The sequence below is a fragment of the Trichosurus vulpecula genome, chromosome 4 (assembly GCF_011100635.1).
Source record: "Trichosurus vulpecula isolate mTriVul1 chromosome 4, mTriVul1.pri, whole genome shotgun sequence".
Taxonomy (NCBI): domain Eukaryota; kingdom Metazoa; phylum Chordata; class Mammalia; order Diprotodontia; family Phalangeridae; genus Trichosurus; species Trichosurus vulpecula.
In genome coordinates this window covers 254,007,368-254,034,761 of record NC_050576.1, presented here as the reverse complement: position 1 = coordinate 254,034,761, position 27,394 = coordinate 254,007,368, and the positions used below count along the sequence as shown (strand labels likewise).

The window sequence follows — 27,394 nt, the reverse complement described above, 5'->3', positions numbered from 1 at the left end:
ACAGGGAGGCTCCATCCCTTGCAACAAAACTATTGGCTTGGACGTAGGTATAGCAGAGACTAGGAATGCTTTCAGTTGTCGAATAGGTGAACAAATCTGCAATCCAGCTCAGAGCGGGGGTAGAATTTATCATGGAATCATTGATGTCGAGTTAGAAAGTCATCTAGTCCAAACTGAAGGTCATCTGGTGCAACTCCTTCATTTACAGAGGAGGAAAGTGAGACACAGAAAGGATGTGAGTTGACAAATGTAGCAGAGGCAGGATTTGAACCCAGTTTTCTGGGCCCACATTTAGCACTCTTTCGGTAGTGCATACCTACAGACCACACTGCCACAGCCCAAGTTCAGGCCCTCATTAGCACTGTCCTATACTACTCCAGTAATATATCAGGCCTTCCTACCTGCTCTGGACCCAGGAAGTCATAGGCTTATAAGCTCATAGATTTAGACCTGGAAGGAACCATCAAGTCCAAACTGAAACCCAGAGAGAACAAGATCACATAGCTAGGAAGTGTCTGAATAGAATTGGAACCCAGATCTTCCTGGCTCCAAATCTAGTCATAGTAACCCCCATCTTCTCTCCCTTCTAACCAATGAAAGCGTCATCTGCCCTTCATTTCTGTTCCTGGTTACCCTCAGTTACTTTTCCAGGTCTCATTTTTGGCTTTCTTCCACCTCCTTCCTAGGCTCTGCACCCTGTTTCAGAAACCCTGCTCACCCTGCAACGCCTTTTATGAACCAAATTGGATTGCAATGAGAAAAAAAAATAAAATACTGACCAGGAAAGCAGAAAAATGCTTAGAAGGATGTTCAACAAAGTCAGCCTAAGGAAATCAGGGGAGGAAGGTGGATGGTGGTGGGCTTAGAGCAGCCTGGGTATCAACTGTATGTTAGGAGATGAGGTCCCCACAGTGTGGGGAGAGACTGATATTAAAAGAATCAAATTAATGTTACCTAATTGAAACCTTCCTTTTCCTATGAATAACATCAAGATGAAAGGGATTAGAATTGGCATCGCTCACATTGAAAAGTTCATTTTTTAATTCTGTGTTTCCTGGTCCTCTGTTTCCCTCAACCACCAAGACAGTCAGAGCCTGCTAAGCAATCTTTCTATTTAAAAAAAATACAAGAAGAGCTTGCTTGAATGAAACAGAGAGAGGCTGAAACCCTTCTGGTAACTTTCAGCAGATTTGCCTACAAGCATTAAGCCTGCCAAGAAACCTACCCACTTCCTTAGTTTCCTATGAGGGCTGTTTCCTATGAGATTTTTGTGTAGCTAAACCACCCTACTGCCTTATGTTTCCTATATGAAATTTTATGGAGAAAAATATCCTTACTGCTTCCCAAATGAGGTCTCTATGTGGACAGACCATCCCACTTCCTTATCGCTTCCCACATAAGTTTTTTATGTAAACAAACCATCCCACTTCCTTTTGCTTTTTGAACCAGACCTGTGATTTCATGGGTATAAGGAACTCCCAGGAAGAAAACTCCTCCTACAAAAGTAGGGTTGACACCTTCTCTGCCACATACAGTCCAGATTGGATTGATAGGTTAAGTGATTTTCACAGGGCTACATAGCCAGTGTGTTTCAAAAGCAGGCTAAACCCAGGTTCTCTTAACTTCAAGCCCAGTAGTCTATCCACTTCACCAGGCTGCCTGATCCATTGCCTCCCATGTGCAAGGCTTTCTGTAGACAAGTTATCTCATTTCCTGATTGTTTCCTATGTGACATTTTTATGTAAACAAACCACTCCACTACCTTTTTTCTTTTACTTTCAGATTTTCTCCCCTATATAGTAATATCATTTTCTTCTCACGTCTACCCTTGACAGCAAGCCCTATATAACTTATATTTGAGCATAAGTTAGAGAAATCTAACATCCTGGAAACTGGTTTCTGCTCTTCTGAAGATATAGTTAGTTTAGACCAATTCCTTCTATTTATCAACATGGGCAACAAAGATCTCTTGCTCTGGGAAGCAATGAATGTTTAGCGATTTTTTTCTGCAAAACAGTCTAATTTAGTGTACATTTTCTAGGAAAAATTCTAAAGCTTTCCAAGGTGATGCAAATTATACTTACCTAATAGTCTTAACATTTTGAGATATCCTGAAGTTATAGCCAATGGGGCTAGCCTTCTCTGGATGTTAACTTTTAGTCTTCTTTCAACTAAATCATAGTAACAAAGAAAAATGGTTTCCAACAGTTATTGAGTATGATCCTAGACTTGCTCCTAACATAAATGTCCAACTCTCAAAATAATAGCTTGGGTTTAAAATATCATATTCCTCTTATTAGTGAGTGCATGGCAGCCAATGAGTGTGGGATGGATCTGGGTGATATAACAGAAGTGCTAAAATCAGTCAATTATGCAGCACTCATTAAATATCTAAAATGTGTCAGAAATTTCACTAAGTCCATTAGTCATCAAACATTTATAAAATGCTTGTTATGTGCCAGGTACTGCACTGGGCACTAGGAATACAAAGAAAGGCCAAAAAATAGTCTCTGCCCTCAAGGAGCATAAATTCTGATGGAGGAGACAATATGCAGTTATATAGTTACATGAAAGAAATATATATAGAATATACGTTGTTCGATCATTTTTTGACTCTTTGTGACCCCATTTGAGGTTTTCTTGGTAAAGATACTGGGGTAGTTTGTCATTGCCTTCTCCAGTTCATTTTACAGATGAGGAAACTGAGGCAAACAGTAATCTTGTGACTTGCCCAGGGTCACATAGCTAGTAAGTGTCTGAAGCCAGATTTGAACCCAGGTCTTCCTGACTTCAGGCTTCCTAAGCCACCTAGCTGTCCCATGGTTGTAGATTGTCTTTCATTCTCAAAAACAACCTAGCTGCCCCATACAGAGTATATAGATGAGGTCATCTGAAAGGTTATCTGACATTGACAGTTGAGATTATGTCTTCTGCAGAAGGTGAAGTTCAAGCTGAGTCTTAAAGCCAGGTTCTTGGAATACAAAAGTCAAAGTTGGAGATATAAGGGCAAAGGTGAATCAATCCCTGCCTTCAAGATACTTTCTTTGGTAATCTCTATACATTCACCTTTCACAAGCCTAGTGTAGTACCATAATAATAGAGCCCTTCTCCAGCTCTTGAAGCTTTCTGGCTCAATAAACTTTAAAGCTTGTATAGGCAGTCATTAACCTTTCATGACATAAAATGTAGCTTCCACTATGAAGCAAGAAGCACGCCATGCCCCAGTGACCATGAAGCAGACAATCTCAGAAAAGATAACTCCTCCAGAGTCTATATTCATTTGGAATTGTCAGGGATTGATAACTGACAAGTATAGAAAGCATCATTAGGCTTCAAAAGATTGAGCAATGGTCATGGTATGTGTTGGATCCTAGGATGAAAGCTGTAGAGCTTGAAGGAACCTTATTAGAGGACATGGTGATCAGCCTCAGTGTTTTCCAGATGAGTTGACTAACTTGTCCAAGGTCACCCAGGTAGCAATGGAAGAGCAAGGATTTGAACCTTCTAACTCCTAGCAATAGTCTTTCCCCTATATCACACTGCCTCCCAGAGAGCACAAACCACCAGAAACCTAGAGGAGGGAAAGGAATAATTTTATATTTTCTGGAAAAAAATTATATGGGATATTTCAATTCTATTTCTGGCTACCAATGGTGCCTTTTCTATAAGCATAATCATAACTGACAGTCAGAAACTCAGGCTAGCCCACGCTCTACTAAATTGAATTAGTTTTTTTCTAAAACATGAGTGTATCATCCCAACACATTCAAACTCATTTAATTCGGACACAAAATCCTGGTAATGAGGACCTTAGGAATGCTAGAACTCAATCCCTTTTTGGTTTATGGGAACAGATTGCAGGCTGTGAATCCCAATGACCCACCCTGGCTACTGACAGAGATTCATCAAGGAGGTAGAGTCTCATGGTACAGATGAATCAAATTAAGTGGGCCTCTGATATGGTCAATGCCCAAGTAAGCATTCAACCAACCAATAATCCAATCCATTAAAAAAGCATTCATTAAGAACCTACTATGTGCCATGCTCCATGCGAGGTTGTAGAAATACAAAGATAGAATGAAACATTCCCTGTCCTAATAGATCTTACATACTCTAAGCATTAAATACTTATTTCCCCTTTACTTATTTGGAAAAAATCCATAATTCATTAAGGAGCCATAGTTATCAGCAGACATCAGGTCTACATTACCACACCTGGGTCATTCTGCCAGAGACACAAGAAAATGGAACCAACCGAAGTAAGGCTGCATCCCTGGACTTGAGAAACCACTTCTATTGACTGCTTTAGAGGTTAAAACATGTATTTCCAATTTAGCTTTCTAAATATATGTGAAACATCTTGTTATTTCCTAGTCAGTAACAAATCAGAAATACATGATCCACCTTAAGAAGTCAACCAAAAAACTAATAATAATCCAATCTTGCAAAAAAAGAGAATTTATAGGGTGAGTAGTTGAATCACACAGGAAGATTTCAATTTCCAAATGGGTTTCCCAAAGGATTCCTTTAAGTGACTTCCCTTGTAAATGTCCATGTTTCCTTCCAGATTGTTAACCAAAGATGGCCAGGCAAGGGCCAAGGGAAGAGTTACATGGAGCAGCTTCAAACTAAGGTGTCCAATTAAATTCAGCAAACATTTATTAAGTGCCTGCTGTATGCCAGGCACTATGTTAGGCAATACAGCTAGAGAGACAAAAATGAACGCTGCTACCCCCCACCAAGAGCAGAGACACAAACTATTTACATTAGGAGCCTCCTACCAGTTATAAACCAATGAGAAACCAGCAGCAGGATCTTTGACATTAGAAAGAAAAACAACAGGGGTTAGCAAAAGTTTCATTGACACATCGACTTTTGAGGGACATGACTATTACACAAAGCACCTGCACAATTGACACCCTTTTCAATAGCACCATGATAAAGTGGTGTTTTCATTCAACACAAGACAAAACCAAAGGAATTTAAGGTGTTTCTGTAGTTCATTAAGAGGGAGGATATGCACACATAAGTACATATGTTGTGCTGGGATGTCTCATGAGCACACAGGAACTCAAGTATACATTATGATTGGGCCATCTTAACTAGAAGACATATACTGTGAAACAGAAGCCATTCCTGCTACTCTCAGTGTGAGTTGTTTTCTTGGTTTGCCTGTGAGAAATTAAGGATTGGCTATTAATAACTGAGGCTGAACAAGAGTCCCAATGGCATTTTGACAATTAAAAAAATGATTCAATGGTCCTTCCAGAGTGGGGGAAAAGCTTCAATTAAAAGCTTTTAAATTAAAGATAACTGCATTGGAGGGAGAGTATGACAGGGAGAACCTTGATAACACTGGAAGGCTCATTTTTTGTTTGTTTAGTTAATTTTTTTGGTAGGCTTGCTATTCCCATTTTGTTGCAAGGCTGCATCATAATTGGTCTGGTTCTGCTGCTAAATCAAGCTCTCTGATACCTGTATTCATTTGTTCTCAGCTGGTGAATGAGCAGCAGGAAAGCAGACCCCTCCTAAGCCCTTCTATCGATGACTTTCTCTGTGAAACCAAGGCGGAAGCCATTGCCAGGCCAGTTACATCGAATACAGCAGGTAATTCATTTTCTTGATCTCATTAGATCTCAAATAGAATTAATTTGGGCAGTCATGAAATTCAGATTTTCTTTCCATGGTGTACTTACATATTTGCTTCCAAAAAGGGAGAAGATTCTTTCCAAGCGAACAAAGCTTGATAATACCATATGTGCTGTTAGATATAAACCTGCAAAGCAGTTTTCATGGTGCAACAAATTGTAATTTATGTACCCAAACCAATTTGATGGAAGGAGAAAGAGTGAACATGGTTGAGAAATTTTCTTTCTCTTCACATGTCCATGTCTATATATATTTGAAAGGTTGATGGTCTTGAAGGAAGCAAGACCCAGGTTCAAAGTCCTTCCTCAGACACAGACTAACTATGTGACCTTGGACAAGTCACTGGACTTCTCAGTACCCCCAGAAACTCTTTAAGACAATACATTTTGGATGAATTGCCATAAATCAGTGAAAGGAGTTTCCAAACCATGAATTCCTTTACCGATGAAATCACAAGATGGGGTGGGAGGGAGAAAGGAGAGGTGCACTAGATAGCATTTAAAAGTTCTCTTCATATCAGAAAGATTACTTGGCCAATATGATGGCCCATTTATCTCCAGCCATGTTTTATAGAAAAAAAACTTCTCATAAAATAAATACAATAATGTGGTTGTTTCCTTTAAGATAATTGAAATGAGGTTTGATGTAATGATGTAAAGCTTAATTAATTTCCTATGCATAAATCTGTTCTTGTCATGCATACACACACACATACAAACACACCATATGCACAAATTTTCACAAGTCCACCAGAAGTTAATAAACTTGATTTTAATTTAAGCAGTAATTACATCCTTATAATTTCATCACAAGTAGATAAAATTTACTTACATGCTTTATCAAGAAGAGGAGAAAATTCATAAAACTAGAGGAACATTCTTGAGAAAGAATAAGAAAAATGTTTTGAATAAAAACACAAATGTGATTTTAGTTGTGCATGACATAGAGTTACTAACTGAAAAAGCAGATTCATGCACGCATCCCATAAATCATTTCCAAACAGCTTCTTTCAAGCCTAGAGGCCCATGCTTTCTGGCTAACTGTGCGCTTTTATTAAGCTTCTTAGTATGCTGAAAAATCTACCCTGTAAGAGAAAATTCTGACAATGAATGCTAAAAACCAAAAGTCAAAAAAAAATGTACCAAGAGAAAATACTGCACTAGAAAGTCAGACGAAATTCATTTCTAATACCTTCTTTTTCAAAGCAATTTAGTATTTCCTCACCAATTGTCTCATATTCTCAAATCAGATTTTTTTTCCTTTTTTTGGAGCCATCAATGAAGAAGAGAGACAATGTAGCATGGTAAGTAGGCAGCTAGCCTCAGAACCAGGTAGACCTGGTTCGAGGCCTGCCCTAATATGTGCTGGCTGGGCTTCCCTGGGCAAGTCACAATCTCCCAAGGCTCCAAGCAACCTTCTAAGACTTTAAATTGCAGAGAAGGGGCCAACCTGCATTGGTAGGAAGGACTCGTTCATCTGGAAGTTCACTACACCAATGAAATCTAGTCCTTAATCTTATCAACTAAGAAAAGTGGCAGTGTGTCTGTGTTGGGCCACAACACAAAAAAGGTTTACAGACCATTTGGTGGGCTAAGATTCTTTATTTCTGAACTTCATATGAGGTGTGAGAAGGGACCAGAATTTTCTCTTCGTCTTTAATATCCACCCTGAGATTCATCTCCAGTAGATAAAATTTACTTACATGTTTTATCAAGAAGAGGAGAAAAATTCATAAAACTAGAGGGACATTCTTGAGAAAGAATAAGAAAAAATGTATCAAGCGATGTACCAAGTACTCCAAAGGTGATCGCTACCGCTTTAAAAAACATACATGTGACGTGCCTTGTTTTTGTGATGGCATGTAACCCAAATATTCAAGTTTACTTATGTTAACCACAATTACACTTAGCAGAGTCAAAACAAAGGGTAGGGTGACCTAGATTTTGTTCTGTGACATTAAAATTTAATGGGCAAGGAGAGCATTTACATTGCTTCAGTAGCAGAAAAATAACTGAGTTCAGGAGGGAGGGGTTGGAAATGAAATAAGTATTTATAAAGCACCTACTATATGCTGGGCATTATGCTAATGCTTTACAAATATTATCACATTTGATCCTCACAACAACCTTGGAAGTAGGTTCCATTTTGACATCAGAGGAAACTTAAGTGAAGTGATGTGCCCAGGGTCACACAGCTAATAAATGACTGAAGCCAAATTTTAACTCGGGTCTTTCCAATTCCAGACCCAGCACTCTATCCACTGTTCCACATAGATAGCCCTAGCTAAAATAGATAACCATCAGATAGCATGCTTTTTCTCTGCTGTGACAATTCACCAAATGAGGCTCAATCTCCCCTCCTATGGGGCCTTGTACCCCTTTCTTTCCACCTCAACTGATTTTGTCATTAAAAGAAATTCTTTGAAGATACATTTCATGGTTATTACCCCAGGTTTATTTATTAAGCTTGTCCTAACCACTTAAATTGCTTATTGCAGTTATCAGTAAGAAAGTCACAGCTTCTCTAAGGTCCTAAAGCAGGCAGAAATTTCTGCAGAGGGCAGGTTCTTCTGAGGCCTGGATCTCAGAACCTTCTGCTCATCCCAACCCCTGCTGACATTGCAGAGAAGTCCAGAGCTGTTACTGGCAATTTTTGAACCTGGGAAGTGGGGAGCAGAGAGGAGACACCTACACACAACCAAGGCAAGTCTTCAGATTGACCTCTCAAGTCAAAACAGTACCCTCATGCCCATAAACAGAAACCAAGGGACACCTCCAGGCTAGGTGAGGATGGAGCGGAACCCGGTTAGGCCAGAGAAGAATTCCCTTGAGGCAGGTACTCCAAGAAATTCGAATGGATTGTCTGGTAGCTTCTATTTTTACCAACATTTCTTGGAAACTAGATGTTGAGAGACAGTATGGCTTAATGGATAAAGAGCTGGCCTCAGACCCTTGCATTCAAGTCCTGCCTCTGAAATATAATGACTATGTGACCATAGACCAGTCACTTAGTTTCCACATGGCCCAGGATATCCTCTAGGACTTCATAAGTTGAAGGACAGTTGCCAATCTATTGTGTTAGAGCTTCCCTACAGCAATGAAATAATAAACCTAGACCACAAAGGAAAAATAAAGAAATCTATTTGAGTGGTGGATTTTGTTGGGTTTTGGTGATGGACCATGAGAGCCTTTGGTACCCTCAAAATTTAGCACTAACAGCTAAGCTCTATCACCCCACCCTAGTTGCACCTTTGTCCAAGTTACTCTGGAAAGATACCCTTGGGAAGGATGAAAAATTTAATGTAACAACCTTTGAGAAATGTGTCTTTCTATTCTTCCAGATAATCTCTTCAAAAAATAATAGAGAGACACAAAAAAGTTTGATAAAACAAAGAAAATGTATCATTTCTTGGACACGGTCAAGAACACAGAGAATACATGCAGGGAATGACTTCTCAGGAATCTATTTAAATGAGAGTGTTTGGAGACTTTTGTGTTTAGTGTTCTCAGCTTCACCTCTTGAATACATCTTATTTATGGGCTCTTCACGGTAAAAAGCCTCGTGTTTGCAATTTAGAAGGCAAATGTTTTACTTCAGATATAACCTCTCAAGACAAATTAATTTCTCAAGAGTCCAAAAAAAAACCCGAAACCAACACTGATTAATATAGTTTTGGAGCATAACAACATAAAAATAATATGAGACACTCACAAATTACAAGGATATACCAAAATGGTGGTTCATTTACTAATTTCCATTTTTAAAAAATGATAGTTATTTTCTGCTTGGAAGAAATACTAAGTTTTTATTGTTTTCCACATCATTCCCAATTCATCTTGGCCTTTTCTTTATCTCAACAATGAAGGCAAATTGCATATCATCTAGGAGCGAGCTAATACAATTTGACCAAATGAAATTAAAGTCAAGTTTATTATTGGGAAAATACATAGCATTAAAGCTTTCACCCTTCATATAACCATAAGATCAAAGCAGAGCCACCTAAATGGTTCTATTTCATTCTGGTCATTTTTAGTGGCCATACCCCAGGATACAGGAAATCTCAAACTACTATTGGGATACCTTGCCTCTAAGGTTCTTTCAGTTCAAGAGGCTGAGAACACCCCTACAGACATTCTCAGAACGTTGTAAGTCCTTCATAGAGCCTCATACTGTCTTTCCCTTCTTTCAAAATGCCAGCTCAAATACCATCTTCTACATGAGGATTTTCTTGATCCCCCCAATGGCTAGCACCCTCTGTCCCAAACTACCTTGTATTTAACTTTTCATTCTTATCATTGAATTGTTCCAGTTATGTCTGACTCTTCCTGACCCCATTTGGGGTTTTCTTGCCTAAAATCCTGGAGTGGTTTGCCATTTCCTTCTCCAGCTCATTTGACAGATAAGCTCTCTTAGATACATGATCACCTGACAAATTGGAGGTGGGGATTTCATTTTTAAATGCAACGAAAGAGTCTTCTGCATTGTCAAGTCATTGAAGTTCGGGGTTTTTTTTGAAACAAGATTTGAGTCAATTAAGCACAGCAAAGGGATGGGCCAAGGTTCAAGGTGGAAGGTAGAGCCCTGGCAAAAAGGGGGCCATGGCACAATGCCCACAAAGTACCATGCATCTTAGTGCTAGTGAGAAGTTTTTCCCACAGCTAGGAAGCCAAAAAAAAGGATGAATCTGCAACTTATGTAGAAAAGAAGAATAAGTCATGAAAATAAATAATGTCTTGCCTCATAATCAAATCTGTTTCTTAGAAACACTGCCCATTTGTCTTCTGCACAGCTCTCATCTAAGCAGGCTATGGCATACAGATCTTGCTTCATGGACCTGGAGAGCTGGAAGGGGATTCAGAGGAGAACCTTAATATCCATCTTTGTGCATTTGTACAAGCTGTCCCCATGGCCTACAATGAGCATGTTTTAGAGGGTTTTGTTCTTCTTTTCAATTGGTAGACAAGTGTGGGAGAAAGGGAAAATAATTGCTTAACTGAAAAAAAATGAAAATACTAAAACAAAATTTAAAGCACTCATACACATGGCTTTATTTTCATTGACATCAGAAATATTGGTAATTCCTTATTAGCTAAATTATTGTCCATCACTCAGATTTGAGGAGGCCAAAGGCATCCATAGCTCATTTGGACGAGGTCTTGAATTAAATTAATCTCAAAGTATTAACAAGGCCTGTTTGCTCTTTGTAGAGTACTTTAAGATCTGCAAAGCATTATATACATTCATATATATATATATATATATATATGTACTGTCTCATTTAATCCTTACAAAAACCCTGAGAGTTAGGTAATAGTATTATTGCCATTTTACAGATAAGAAAACTGAGGATGAAGGAAGATAAGTGACTTGTCCAGGGTCATGCAGCTAGTAAGATGGCTGAGGCAGGATTAAGTCTGTACCACTGTACCACTGAGCTGCCTATTGCTGCCTATTGTTTAAGTAAAATTAAGTAAAATTATAAAAATAAAAAATTATAAAAATGCAAATTAAAAAGCAGTTATTAAATGTCTACTCCATACCAGGCGCTGTGCCAGTTCCTGGGGGTAGAAGTACCAAGGATGAAGCCATCCTTATTTGCATCAAGCTTACGTTCGAATAGGGGCTCTAACAAGGGCTAACTTGTTATCTAACTATATAGAGAATAATTATAAAGAGAATAAATACAAAATAGTTAAATAAAGTGCCAGCCTAGAGGCAGCAAGATTCATCTTCCTGAGTTGAAATCCAGTCTCAGACACTTACTAGCTGTGTGACCCTGGGCAAGTCACTTTACCCAGTTTGCCTCAGTTTCCTCATCTGTAAAATGAGGTGGAGAAGGAAATAACAAACCACGCTAGTATCTTTGTCAAGAAAACCCTAAATGGGGTCACAAAGAATAGGACATGACTGAAATGACTAAACTAAAATGTCGCATTAAGTGCTAAAGATGCAAAAAAGGGCAAGAACATGGTCCCTGTACTCAAACAGCTCATGGTCTAACAGGCGAAATTAACATGCAAATGCCTATATATACAAAAGTAAATTGGATATATATACATATCTGTATATCAATTTAGATATAGTGATATATACAAGTAAATGGGAGGTGGCCTCAGATAGAAAACACTAACATTAGGGGAGAGGAGGGAAGATGGAGAAAAAAATGGTCAATTTAACAAGGTTGCCACCTTTGTCCGAAAAAAACTGAATTCAGTTCAGTTGAATTCAATTCAACAGGTGTTTATTAAACATCTTCTATATTCTAGGCACTCTGCTAGACCCCAAAGGGGGAGGAAAAGAGTGCCTGCCCTAAGAGGGGTTATATCCTATTGATGACTATGCTTAAGAAGCTTAAATTCATCCAACCAAACTATCATTCTGTCTATCTATCTATCTATCTATCCATCTATACACACACACATACACGCACACACGCACGCATGCATGCACACACGCACATATCTGCATATGGCATTGGTAAGGAATTTTCCAAGCTTCCTTTCTTTACCGATGTTGCACAGCTACTGTCTACGTTCAGGAAATACAAACAAACACACATTTATGTTCATCTAAATGTCAATGTAGATCTTGATGCCAAGGAGGAATTGAGGCAACATGGAATAGTGAATAATGCCTTGGAGTAAGAAGTTCTGGATTCAAATCCCGCCTTAGACACTTGCTTAGTAAGTCAATTGAGTAAGTCACTTAATAACTCTGTGCCTCAGTTTCCTCCCTCATCTGTAAAATGAGAGAGATGAACTCCTTGGTGTCTGAAGTCCCTTCCAGTTCTAAAACAATCTTGTGATCCCTCTCAATTATATGCTTTACAAGAAAGGATTAAGAAAATACTTAAGGGTTTTCAACACCATCAGCTGGGTTGTTTCTCCCTCCTTGAGGAGTGGAAGTGATTTCTATTTTTTTTTGAATCCCCAATGCTTACATGCTTATAGATTGATTAATGATAAATGTAATATAGAATATCAAATCCCAATTTTTGCATCCCTGATAGAGAGCAAAGCTAGACCAGTGAGCACCTTAGAAATCAGGTTAAGAACAATAACCATCTTCTCTGACAAGGCATACGGTCTTTGATATACCTATGGAGCAGTCGGGCTCTTATTTTAAGTCCTAACCAAAGGGAGCTATCCACAGGAAAGAAGCTTGAGCACTGTTTCTCCTGTCTTGAAAGAGTGAGAGGCTGAGTCTAGCCTGCTATGCTTTAGAAATCAGAATCATGGGGAATTGGTCAAAGTTCTTACTTAATCACTGAGCCTTCCCTCCCACTTCATCGGCTTGGTCACAAACAAGCTCTTTGGACTATGAGGCTTTGGGTTTCCCATTTTCTTGGAAGAGAACAAAAGGGAAAGGACTAGCGTCACAGGGAGAGTGCAATGTGGTGCTGAGAAGAAGAAGGGATTTTTTTTATAAATCCCCTTTTTGGATTGACACAGCTCTCATTTTCTCCGCCCCCCCCAACACATTTTTTTCACTGTTTTAACGTCTCTGAATGGTGGGGACCGAGCTATGAAATTAATTTAATATTCCCAAATTACCATACCATGACACATGTACTTCCAGTGCTCAAGGAGAGTATTTCAATATAATTTGCCACTAAGGGATGCCAGGGATAAGTGACTAGTTCCCAACTGTTTTGAAATTAGAAAGAAAAAAAGAACATTTTATAGTGGTGTTCTGTGGCTTTTGATCTAAAATGAGACACTGTGAGTCTGCGTGAACTGTGTGGTTTCTCCCACTTATCAAAGATCTCAAACAAAAAGAGACCTCAGATATTGTGGAGTTCAATCTCTTCATTTTACAAATGAAGGAAACTGAGGCCCAGGGACATTAAAGATGCCTAGAATCTGAGAGTTGTAAGGGCCCTCAGTACCATTTAGTCAAAGCTGCATATGAAAAGAATCCCCACTATAAATGACCTGCCCAAGCTCATACAGCTAGTAAGCATCAAAGGTAAGATTTGAATCCAGGTCCTCTCACTCCAGGGCTAGTGGTCTTTCCACTGTACCACAATGTCCCCCTCCTTAGACCTAGAAATCCTACCAGTATACTGGTGTCATCACAATCCTTCTGGAATTTTTATTGATTCTAAATAGCATGAAGTGTGTGTGTGTGTGTGTGTGTGTGTGTGTGTGTGTGTGTATGGATAGAGCACTGGCCTTGGAATCCGGTAAACTTATCTTCTTGAGTTCAAATCTGGCCTCAGACACTTACTAGTTGTGTGATCCTGGATAACTCACTTAATCCTGTTTACCTCAGTTTCCTTATCTGTAGAATGAGCTGGAGAAGGAAATGCCAAACCACTCAAGTATCTTTGCCAAGAAAACCCCAAATTGGATCATGGAGAGTCACACACAACTGAACAACAAAATATATGTATGTATACACATATATACAGGTACAGGTGTATATATACACACATATGTATAGGTCATGTATGTATATAATTATATACCTGACATACATATTATGCATGTATGCTGGATAATATTATACATATATGTGAGTGTGTTATATACATACATATGTATAAAAAACTATCCAGTCTAATTTTGAAAGCCACTTCTTTTTCTCCTCTGTTCAAGTATTTCCTTATTGCTCATATCTTACAGGGCTTTCACAGTGGAGTTTTTTTTAAACCATCTCCTCTAGATATGTTGTGTCTCAAACAAGATAAATTGGCACTACCCTAACCTATCCTATCCTATCCTATCCTAGGCCCATCCTAAACTATCTCCAGACACTAAGCATTTTCACAGATTGCCCCCTGTTTCTAGAATGCCTCCCTCCTCAGCTTTAGCTCCAATTTCCCTGGCTTCCACTAAGTCTCAGCTAAAGCCCTACTTTCTACAAGAAACTTTGCCCAGACCTCCTTAATCTTAATGACTTCCCTCTGAGAGTGCCCCCATTTTATACTGCAGACAGCTTGTTTGTACATGGTTGCTTACATGTTTTCTTTCCTATTAGATCGTGAGCTCCTCACCAGCAGAGGCTATTTTTTGCCTTTCCTTGCATCCTCAGTACTTAGTACAGTACCGTGCATATAGTAGGTCTTAATAAATGCTAGTTAACTGACTGATTATCCTTACTACCAGCCTGTGTCTTCCCTTCTGCAATTTCTGTCCATTATTTCCACCTTTGCCCCAATAAACCATTGTTGAGAATTCTGAGTGACCTTCAGAGGTTATGGGATCATGGTTGTAGAGCTGGAAGGGGTCTCAGAGGCTGGCAAATCTGAACCTCTCCTTATGCAAATAAGGAAACTGATACAAGAGAGGTTAAGATCATGTGATTGTGTCTCTGTCCTCAAGGAGCTTATGATCTAATAATGAGCTCCCTGTGACTAGAAGGATAGGAATAGTAGATGGAAGATGACTCTCAGGAAAATTCAAATAGGATCATATATCTAAAGTTGGACAGGCTTTCTAAAGCCATCTGACCCAACTTATTCATTTTTTAGAATATGAAAATGAGAACTGGATGTGGTAAGTGATTTGTTGCCAGTCACACAGGTAGTAAGTAATAAAGCAGAGGATTTGAACCCAGCCCTTCCTGAGATCACTTTCTGAGATCTTTCCACTATAGAAATGCCTCCTGGTTGTAGAGGAATTCATGTATTGAGTAGGAAATGAGACAATGACCTCAAGGGCCCCTTCTAACTTTTAACTGGATTCTATGATGTTACATGACTTGTATGCCAGCTCAGTATCGTATTATGTATTATTTCTTAGGTGAAGAGTGGAAGGGGAAATTGTTCTTAGATAATTAAATTCTGTGGGACTCCTATAAAGAAATCTTTACCATATCCCTTTGAGAACATAACCCTCAGTGAGAGATAAGAAAAATGAATCCGTAAATAGCTCTCCATTAAAGAACAGAGTGTGATGATAATAAGGGTGAAAAGTACCTATAACTCAGGTTGGAGTTTATTACTTTTTCATTTCTTTTGGAAGTTCAGAAATGGTAAAGTCACATCTGGCTTTGGGTTTTAATTGCTTTCTGTCATACCAAACAGTGGAGTATTTCTCAAATGACTCATCTACTTGAGTCCTAAATCATTTGGGTTGGGGGGATGGGGTTGGGGTGGGAGAGAGTCTTTTGGACAGTACCCATGATTTCATCAGTGTGAGGAACTTCAAGTGTAGAAACTCCCCTCACCATTGTAGGTCAGCCACTGCTCTTTGGCTTCATCTTAAAGAGTTGCCAGGGTACTGAGAGGTAGGTACATTGCTCAGTCACACAGCCAATAGATGTCAGAGACAAGAATCATGAATCCAGTCCTCTTTCCAATTCACTTCATAGGCTCATAGATTTAAAGCTGTAAGGGATCTGAGATCATCTGATCTAAAACTCTCATTTTACAGATGAGAAAACTGAGACCAAGAGAGGTTAAGGTCACGTAGGATAAGTATATGACAGAGCTGAGATTTGAATCCAGTCTTCTTTCCACCATACAACGCATTTCATAGGCTCATAGATTTAAACCTACCTCAAAAGCAGACGCTCTATTCACTTTACTCATGTTTGGTATCTATCTGGTCAGAGAGATTCAATCCTTATAAATTTATATAAAATAATTAAATGTAAGGTCTTTTAATTTGGTGGGTTCTAATATATATTATAGATTCAAAATCAATAATACTTAGCCAACAGAAGCCTTTGTGAAAAAGAAAACACTGTAGTGGTTTTAACAGCAGCAAGTGGGACTTAGTAGCAGTAAGTATGGTCTAATAACAATGAATTGGTTTAACTTAATATCTAATGTCTCTGACAGTATTATCAACAGGTTTAGATCTCTTGGACCTGAGTGACCCTGTGTCACAAACCCAAAACAAAACCAAGAAGCTAGAGACTACGCCAAAGGCCTCAAGTCACAAGAAGAAGGCTGATGGTTCTGACCTTATCAGCACCGATGCTGAGCAGAGAGGCCAGCCTCTGAGAATCCCAGAGACATCATCGTTAGATTTAGGTAAGGTTAATCACATTCATGTGCTACAGAGGCAGCTGGGGCTGTAGCTGTGGATTTGGCTGCCACCACATTCAGCTGTACTGCTCAACAGACCATGTTTGCTTCACTTGATTCGCACGGCCCCCAGAGCAGTGCACCCTACAGATGGGCCCTCCTAGTCAGCGCTAGGGAGGATAACAGCTCCCCAGCCATATGTGCCTCACATGGCTTAACATTGCATAAGTGCCAATGCAACAAGGGAGAAGCTACATAAATAATATAAAAACACGAGCCAAGGTAAGCAGAGCGAGCCAGCTGTGTACGACTGAGCTGATCTCACTCATCCTTTATGACATAGGTTGAGAGAGATATGTTAGTAACTGGCAACCTCATATAGAGATTCAAAGAACCATCTGAGTTAGGTTGAGTTATAAATGAAGACCCCCAGGCAGTAGCAGTCACTGACAATTAGAGCACCTGAAGGTCTGGATGTTCGATATATCACTTGAACCTCACAATAACCCTGGGAGGCAGGTGTCACAGGTGTTATTACTTCCATTGAACAGATGAGAAGCCAGACGCTCAGATCAGAGCATCAGGAACCCAAAGGGACCTCTGATGTCATGTAGGGCATCCCCTTATTTCACAGATGAGGAAGCTGAGACCAAGAGAGATTAAGGTCACATAGGATAAATATATGGCAGCGCTGGGATTTGAATCCAGTCCTCTTTCCACTGTACAACTCACTTCATGGGCTCATAGATTTAAAGCTGGAAAGGACCTTAGAGATCATCTGATCTAAACCTCTCATTTAACAGACGAGGAAACTGAGCTCAAGAGAGGTTAAGGTCACATAGGATAAGTATATGACAGTGCTGGGATTTGAATCCAGGTCCTTTCATTTCAAATCCAGTGCTCTTTCCACCATAGGACTCTTATCTCATAGTCTCGCAGCTTTAAAGCTGGAAGGAACTTTAGAGATCGTCTAATGTAGAGCCCCCATTTTACAGATTAGGAAACCAAGGTTCCAATCATTGTATCATAGATTTTGATCAGAGAACCACCTGAGTTATGCTGAGTTATAAATGAGTTATGAAAGAGACCTCATCTGCTCCCACTCCCTCCCTCTACAGGTGAGAAAAGTGAAAGCCAGAGAAGTTAAGGTCACACAAAAAGTAAGAGGCAGAAGCAGGATTTGAACCCAGGTCTTTTGACTCCAAATGTAGTATTCTTTCCTATGCACCATTCTCACTTCAAAGAATCATCACATCATCTTTGAGTGCTGGAAGAGACATTAATAGTCATATAATCCCTCCCACCCCTATAAACTATAAACTTCTCGAGGGCAGACACTGTTTTCTTTTTGTCTTTGTATATCCAGTACCTGGCACAGATCCAGGAACATGATAGGCATGTAATAAAAGGTCATCAGTTCATTGATTTGTGTCCCCAGTCCCTACCACAATGTTTGACACATAGTGGCCATTTAATAAATGCCAGATGAATGAATCAACAAACTATTTTACAGATGGGGAGACTGAGGCTTATAGAAAGGGAAGTTGCTTACCCATGGCCACAATGCTAGGAAGTGTCAGAAATGGGATCCCACCCCAGAGCACTGCACTTTCTGTCTTCCTCATTTCTCTAATGCAGTAGCATTGATGGTTTTTGGCTTCCGCTGGCCATGGCAGCCTCCATGTCCCTCAAGTTCGGTGCTGCAAGAGGGGATTTCTGAAGTTGGTTGTAAGGAGTAATTAAAGGCTTTTTGCCTCCATATTCCCCAGCTCAAAAATGTTCTATAACAAGAAAGGGGGAAAAAACCATGAAAGTCGCTCCCTGAAATAGAGGGATTGTCTGGATTGGTAGATGAGAGGGGAGAGATGCGAAACAGCCTTAATAAATGATCTATGGGTGGTGATAAGGAATGAAAAAGGCAATGTGGCATAGTGGGTAGAGCCCTGGCCTTGACATCAAGAAGAGCTTGGTTGAAGACCTGCCTCTGACACTTATCAGTTGTGTGGCCCCGGGCAATTCACTTAACCTGAGTCTCAGTTTCTGCATCTGTAAAACAGGCATAATAATAATCTGTCAACAAGCATTTATTATGTGCCAGGGCACTGTGCTAAGTGATGGAGACACAAAGAAAGGGGGAAGCAATCCTTCCCTTCCAAAGACTTACATTCTATTAGCACTTTCCTTGTAAGGTAGTAGTGAACTCACTAATGTCCATAAAGTGTTTTGCAAACCTCAAAAGCATCCACATATGTGTATATGTATATGTATGCACATGTGTAATATATATTAGCATATATGTTTATAATTAATATTACATATATAGTATCAGATATTAGTAGGTCAAGTGTTGCACTGGACCATGGGAGGGGAAGGGGGAGCAGGAAGCAGAGCATTGTTGCTTTGGAATAAGGAAGTATACAGAGACAGAGAAACATTGGGGAAATGGGAAGAGTCCCATCAGTCTCTCCTCACTCCTTTCTCCCCACCGTCCTACCCTCAGACATCCACTTTGGCTGAGAATTTACCTGCCATCAACCTGGATTCACAGAAAACCAAAGAGTTATCAAATTGTCTCTTGGTCTCTTTCAAATTCAAGACTGTGTTTAGAGTAAATTCTACAGGAGGGCTTTATTTACCTGTGTTCTTCCCTGGAGAACACAATACTGAATCGACTAAATGCAAAGGGTTGGAACTTTCCAAAAATATTAAGCCAGACATGCACCAAAGGTCTCCTAACAGGAAGAATGAAGCCAGGACAAAAGCACCTGGGGTTGATTGAAAGGTAGCTGCATACAGTCTTTTCTCCCCATCTCCTCTATTCAGCTTATAGGACATAACTACCTCATTACCTCCATCCCCATCACTGTCTCCTGTCTTGGTTCATTCTAAATGAACCAAAAATACCTACCAGAACCCTGGAGCTTCTCAGAAAATATCCTACAATGTTCTTTCCATCCTGAAATGTTAGAGGTAGAGAGAACCTGAGCAACCATCAAATCCAGCAGTTTAATGTAGTGGAAGGAATACCGATTCTGGAGCCAATGGTCTTGCATTCAAATCTTGCCTCAGATGCCTCCTCTCTGTGTGATCCTAGGATAACTTGCCTCAACCTCCCTGGGACTCAGTTTCCTTATATGTAAAAAAAGAAGGTTAGACTAGCTGGCTACAGAGATCCCTTTCAGCTCTACATCTATGACCATCTGGAAAATTCTAAACACATCCAGAGAAGGAACTGATAGAGTCTGAATGTAGATTGAAACATACTATTTTGACTTTATTTTTTTCATAGTTTTTTGGTACATTTCTTCTTTAACAACATGACTAATTGGAAATATATTTGACATAATCGCACACATAAAGTCTTTATCAAATTGCTTACTCTCTCGGGAAGAGGGGTAGGGGAGGCAGGGAGAGAGAAAATTTGGAACTCAAAGTTGTATTTTAAAATGAACATTAAAATTGTCTTTATATGTAATTGGATAAAATAAAATGCTATTTTAAAAAACAACAAAAAAATTAATATTAAAAATCTATGATCATTGTACTTTACAGATAAGGAAATAGCAATCCCAGAGAGGAGGGTCAATTTGTCCAAGTCCACCCAACTAGCATAGTTAGGACCTGGAGCCAGGCAGCTTGCTAAAACCTTCCTTTATCTCAAACAATGAGACCACAGATAAACTTGCTAAGTGTTCTTAGCCTTCTTGGTTGCCTCTCTCCTTTCAGTCTCCAGTATGCTTTTGCAAATCCCTTCATCCTTAGAGACAGCAAAATGGCAGGTCTTAACTCCCCTTCCATCAATTTATTAGACAGAATTTCCTCCAGTGGAGGGACTGGCCAACAAAGACAACAAGAAGGATCTACTCCTCGCTGTAGCCAGGAAGCCAGCAGCTGGGGGAGGAAATCCTAAGAATCTCATGTTGGGGTTTTTTTGGCCTCATAACAATGCTCTTGGAAAACAACAACTCACCTCCCTGATCACAATTATGACACTAATATGATTTCTTAGTTGTAATTAAACAAGAAAGCAATGAAGACACAGTTGCATAGAAGATAGCCAACAAATAAACCACCAGGAGTAATCAAAATACATCTTTCAGTGCTGCTCCCCAAAGAGATACACCATTCTTCTACAAAGGGAGCTCTTAACCTGGGGTCCATGGGTCCCCAAGGGGCCCATAGAGAGATTTCAGGGGTCTATGAACTTGGATCAGGAAAAAATTTCACCTTTGTTTTCACTAACCTTGAGCTGAAATTCAGCCTGCCCTTCCATTATGCATGTAGGTAACAAACTACAGTGGTATTGGGCTTCGCCAAACTACCAAGTAGGTCCATGATGCACACACACAAGATTAAGAACCCCTGCCCTGCTTCTTTCCATTTCTCTGAATGCTAGGCTCTTTGAGTTGCATAAGACCTCCAAAGACATCTAGCCCAACCCTTACCTCCAACCTCTTCTTGAAGAACTCCAGCAAAGGAGGTTCACCTCTATCTTATTGTATTTGGGGATGGTTCTAGCTTTTAGGGTAATTTTCTTTATGTCAAACTTAAAACCACCATTCTGCAATTTACATGCTTTGCTCCTAGGTTTGATTTTTGGGACCAAGCAAAAGAATCCTAATTTCTCTTCTACTGGAGGACTGCCTTACAATGCTTGAAGGCAACCATCATGCTGTCTCTGTCCCTTTCTTTGCAGTGTCTGCCTAGGTCCCTGGAATTTGGAAACTCTGAACACTGTATCAAAATCATATCTCATGAGTAGGCTAGTGGGTATATGCTGGCTCATGGAAGGGGAGTGAGTGTGGTGGGAAGATCTGTCTTGGGCTTTCTCTGCAAGTTCTGGAAAGTCACTTCAGTTTTGTAGGTCACTGCTATGCTTGCCCAGTTACCTTGTCAAGTAAGTAGTTTCCCAGAGCCTCAGTATACCACTGTGTTAGAGATAAATGCAGGTAGTGAGACTGTTATCATTTGGGAATGAATGATCCTTGGAGGGCAGTGCAGTAGTTTGAAGATAATTCCTAAATGAAAGGGACTAGTAGCTATAAACTTCTGCTGTTTGTTCTATTTAAAAAACAGAGTTTAATCCTTTATTCCTATAATAGCTCATTTGTCTCCTTTAAGGTTTATCAAGCAACTATTGAAAATGACCTCATTTGACCCTCACTGTTCTGAAGTTGTTATTATTTAAGACCTCATTTTACAGATAAAGAAACTGAGGCTCAGAGAGGTTAAGTGGCTTGCCCAGCATCACAGAGCCAGTGTCCTAGGCAGGATTTGAACCCAGGTTTTCTTACTTCAAGCTTCATGTTCTGTCCATTAATGTATGGATGTGAAGTATTTTATAAACCTTAATATATTCTAGAAATGGTAGCCACTGTTACCTCTATACTACTCTAATTTTCATGCATTCAGGAGGGGAAACAGAAAAGAGACAGTTTGTTCCTTTTTTCTAAGTTCAATTATCTAAATAATCTTTTTCTCCTGGTAGATATTCAAACACAACTGGATAAATGGGATGAAGTCAAGTTTCATGGAGACAGAAATAGCAAAGTCCATGCCATGGCAGAGAGGAAGTCAGCCTCATCCAGGACTGGATCAAAAGAACTTTTATGGTAATATCAGAATTTAAGTCATTTAGTTCCACAAACAAATATATGGTAATGACCTACCATGTGTGAGGCAGTTGCAAATACCGGGTCACACGATTCCAGGTCACAGCAAAAAACACCAAAAAGGGGTCCACCCAGAGATTTGGTGCCATGTTCGTTCGTAGGCAAATGACTACAAAATTGTCTAAATTGGTCAGGTGTGCCCAGATAGTTCTGCCTCAGATAGCTGGTCTGTGGTTGTTTGGATATTGATGGCCACACTGGTCATCCTCATTTATATTAATTTACATTTTAGGACTATTCAATGGGTAAGCATGGTGATGCATTGTTGAGGACTGAAAACCAGTAACATTTTCAAGGTTTTCAAAGCACAAAATGTTCCTGTCTCCAGTTATCCCTATGCATCTCTACTCAGAATGACATTTCAGTGTCGTACAGGGATAAAATAACACTTGCAACATTGGGTGAGAAGTGTCCTAAGAAGAGCAATGTTTGTTTAATAAGCCAGCACAGCTTCTGTATGGACCTTGTTGGGCTGTTGTTTATTTTCCACTCATGATGGGACAGAACCCTGGATCTATCCAAGAGAGTGGGGCTTCATATTGTAGTCACTTAAATACTAAGCCGAGCCAAGTGGACAGGACGGATAACTATCTTCTTCATCAAAATACCATTGAGAGCTCTATTAACCAACGAATAGCATTTAAGGCAAATTAACTAGGATTCTTGGTTGGTCATCTGTAGGAGAGCTGTATTTTGTGTTTCTCAAGCTACATAAATTGATTAAACTCTTCCCTTGTAGGTCTTCGGAGAGTAGATCTCAGCCAGAATTGACTAGCGGAAAAAGTGCCCTCAATTCTGAGTCAGCTCCTGATTTAGACTTAGTGCCTCCAGCACAGGTAATGAAACCAGTTTTCCCTCTCTTCCAACCATAATCCTCATTCAACTTTTTTAAATGTGCTCTTGTTAAATAGGAGGTAGTTGTTAATGAAGTCTATCTGGATCATATTGACAAGGTTTGAAATGCATCCTGTATGTTGTGTTCCATTGGGTTCTCGGTCTTCTTGTTCTCTGTGCCTTAAATAACTGACTTTATATTTAGCTGAACAACGTGCTAATGAAATTCACTGTGTACCTCACACTTTTTTCCCTTGTTCCACCATTTACTGTTCGGTGATTTTGCGATACAGAATCTGTTCTACTCTAACATTTCCACTATTTATGTAACAAAACACAAGAAAGAGGAAATTGCATTTGGCGTGTTCATTCAGATTTTGACTCTGGCACAAGGTACTATAAATCAGTGTGCTCATTAGCTGGCAGGCAGAAGTGAAAAGAAAGTAGGAAAGAAAAGTTGGTTCAGCATTTCAGCAGTGATTGGACCATCTCTATACCTTTGATACTAAAGGTGGTCTGAAGACAGATGACAGATCTGGGCTGGTCACCTCACCTTGCTATTCAGTAATTTGATAAGCACTTACCGAGGTGGAGAACCTAAGGTCCTTGAAGGCAATCACTATCTCTTTTTTGTTTATGTCCCCAGAGGCTAGTGCAGTGAATGTAACATAGTAGCCATTTAATAAAGGTGTTTGGGGATAGCTAGATTACATGATGGATAGAGGTCTGGGCCTGAAGGAAGGAAGACCTGAATTCAAATCCAGCCTCAGACATTTATTATCCATGAGCAAATCACTTAACCTTTTAATGCCTCAGCTTCTTTAACTGTAAAATGGGGACAATAAAAGCATCTACCACTCAGGGCTGTTGTGAGGATCAAGTGAGATCTTGGTAAAGTACTAACACAAAGCCTAGCACATAAAATGCTTGTTTTCTTTTCCTTTTTTCCATCCTTTGTTCCTTCCTTCCTTCTTGAATGTTTTTTGATTTGAATTTTTATTTGAATCGAATCACTGTTCCATAGATCTACAGCAAGCAATACCGGGGATATAAAAATGTAGATTATCTATCTACCTATCTTTTGAAAGATATTCATGATATGTATCTTGTATATGTGTCTCATATGTATGAAACATATATATTTAACTGTCATAAAATATGATACGTATCTCATATATGAGACATATATGCCGTGTGTGAGGTTGTTGTTGTTGGATCATTTTCAGGTATGTCCAAAAGTCAGGACCCCATTTGGAGTTTTCTCGGCAGAGATACTGGAGTTTTTTGCCATTTCCTTCTCCAGCTCATTTTACAGATGAAGAAACTGAGGCAAATGGAGTTAAGTGACCTGTCTAGGGTCACGCAGTTAGTAAGTGTCTGAGGCCAGATTTGAACTCAGAAAGATCAGTCTCCCTGACTCCAGGCTCAACCTCTATCCACTGTGCCACTTAGTGCCCCTATATGTGAGATATGCATCATGTATTTAGAAGAGCTAAATAACTAATATGGCAATCTGGGTTGTAAAAAAATCACAAATAATAATAAGTTTTTCATTCTACTTTTTTTTTCTTTCTGAGCAAATTTCACAAATTCCATTGATGGTTTATATTATGGATCAGCTCAAGGGAGAATTGTCATTTATTCCTGTAATAAGGATTCATACTTTTGGGGTGAACACAGTCATCTGTAGCCTAAAGACTGCTTCCCTTGGTGAAAATAGTATTTAAATTATACCTATTCATTTATTTTATTTTTCAAATTATGATAGATAGAATTGGCATAGGCCCAATGCATGAAATATTGGGGTTGTTTCTCCCTACCCCCACCCTGCCTGCTGAATTCTATCAGTGCTCTAGAACCCATTTCATATGCTTCTTCCTCCAGGAAGCCTTTGATATCATCTAGTCCCTGTAAGTTTGAACATAATCTGGGCCTGTTATTTCCTTGGTGAAGGGAACCTCCAGATCAATTCCCACTCAGCGATCTATAGTCTTAGAAAATTGCTTGGAGCACAGAGAGCTTAAGTGAATCGGAGCCACTGTATGCCAAAGGTGACACTTGAACCCAAGTGTTTTTGGCTGTAAGGTCAGCTCTCTATCTACTACAACACACTGCCTCTAAGATATTAGAAAGTGTTCTCAAATTGGAAGCAAGCCAGTTGGGTTTCAATAGTTCACTTGTAAATAAATTAGTTTGGATTCATAATGCATTTTGGCATAGAAGAATCATTTCTTGAACGATGATGCTTAAGGAAAAGAACTTTTAATTAGAGGAGGATATGGATGTAGATGGAAAGTTTTGTGGAGATTCCAAAGGGGACGAAGAATCTGTCAAGAATTTTAGACTTTGACAGAACTGGTTCTTTATTTTGTCTCATTTCACTTGAAAACTTATTGCTTTCCTCTTCTTTGATAAAAATGACTCATTGACCTCTGCCTTATGTGAATCAGCCACAATTTGAGGTCCTTTTTCGGCTTGCAAATGAAATGTAAAAGATGGAAGATTTTCCTGGTCAAAAGTTAGAAAAGGAAGGGGGTTAAAGAAAATGTGCCTATCCAAGAAAGAGATTGAATAAGATCAAGTCATCAGGACTAGGAGCCAGTCAAAGATCAGAGTGAGAAACCAAAGATCTATGTCATGTGAAAGAAAATCAGACAAAATCCCAGCATGGCATGTCATACCTGAGGATCATAAGGTGTGCCATTCCCCATATACGGATCTGGCCTTCACCAGAACAGGAACCAGAAAACCATTTCAGTCTCTCCTAGAATGTACTTGATGCAACTCATTGAAACGAAATACTCAGGAAGGACTACAAGTTCAATAAATCTTTGGCAAGCCTTTTATTAAGCACCTACTATGTGCTGGAGCACTCTGCTAGGTGCTAGAGATACAAAGACAAAAATGAAATGCTCCTGCCTTCAAGGAGGTTGCATTCTAACAGGGAAGTCAGTGTGTGCATATTTAGAAAACAGATACAAAGTAACCTTGGGGCCAAGGGGGGCGGGGAGGTGCAACAGAGAGCAATATCAACTTGGGCTGTGGGACAGAAAAGGATTCCTGCAGAAGGTAATGATTGACCTAAAAAGAAGCCTGGGATTCTAAGAGACAGGAGTGAGGAGGGAGAGCATTGCATGCCTAGGAGACAAGTGCAAAGGAATTTATTTGTATGTGATTTTATAGTATATAATCTCTGTTCTCAGGGAGATTTCTAAAATGTTATTGTCACTATCCTGAAACATGTTATTTCTCTTTTGTGTGTAAGGCAATTGGGGTTAAGCGAGCACCCAGGATCACATGGCTAGTTTCAAGTGTCTGAGGCTGGATTTGAACTCCGATCTTCCTGACTAGATGGTGGTGCTCTATCCACTGGTCCACCTAGCTGCCCAAAACTTAGTCTTCTCTCTTATTCTGGTTCTTTTCTCATCCACCTCCTTTCATTGGGACTATATAATAACTGAACTGGTTTTGGTTTGGGGGGTTTTTTTATTTGTTTGTTTCTTTGGTCCAGACCTGGGATTTCATCTGAGTAGGAAACTTTCAGAAAAAAAAACCAACACTTCCTCAAATAAGCAACTCTTCTGAAACATAAGAATCTTAGAGCATTGCCTGGAGACCTTAAGGTTAAGTGACTTGCCCAGAGTCACACAGTCAGTATAAATCAGAGGCAGGATTTGAACCTATATGGCAAATCCCCATACTGTAAGTGTAGACCCTAAAATACCATTATTAAAAGACTGGACTGGGATTGGAGCACCATTACAGACAAGCCTGTCACCCACAATCTCTCAGAGTACTGAGCCACAAAAATTTAAGAAAAAAAAATTTTGTGGATGTCATCATGCTAAACCCTCATCACTTCTAAACTATGTGAAACAAAGCTCACATAAAGTGCTTTGCATCTTTAAAGTGTTATGAAAGTGCTATCAATTATTACTATAGGCTCATCAGTTTAGAGGTGGAAGGGACATCAGAAGCCCACCCTAGTCCAGTTCTTTCATTTTACAACTGAGAAAGTCAAGGAGATGGAGCAACTTGCCCGAGGTCATAGAGTGATAGATTTAGGGCTGTAAGGGACCTCAAAGGACCCGCAGCCCTTTGATTTTACAAATGAGGCAGAGAAGATAAGTGGTTTGCCCAAAGCCAAAGAGTTAGCAACTGGTAGAAACAGGATTTAATCTCAGGTCAGCTGACCCCCAACCAAGCCCTCTTTCTCCGTACCACTCTTTCTCTTCTTACTCAACCACAGGGCTAGAGACCC

General features: G+C 39.6%; 1 protein-coding gene across 1 annotated transcript in view; it reads left to right on the top strand.

The window, feature by feature from the left end:
- The window catches only part of PEX5L (peroxisomal biogenesis factor 5 like), a 189,304-nt gene that overhangs the window by 86,152 nt on the left and 75,758 nt on the right, over window positions 1-27,394 (top strand). The window contains exons 3-6 of the mRNA XM_036755383.1: window positions 5,496-5,607; window positions 16,439-16,633; window positions 22,116-22,239; window positions 23,039-23,135. Coding sequence (XP_036611278.1) covers window positions 5,496-5,607; window positions 16,439-16,633; window positions 22,116-22,239; window positions 23,039-23,135 — 528 coding nt within the window. The remainder of the gene's footprint in view (window positions 1-5,495; window positions 5,608-16,438; window positions 16,634-22,115; window positions 22,240-23,038; window positions 23,136-27,394) is intronic.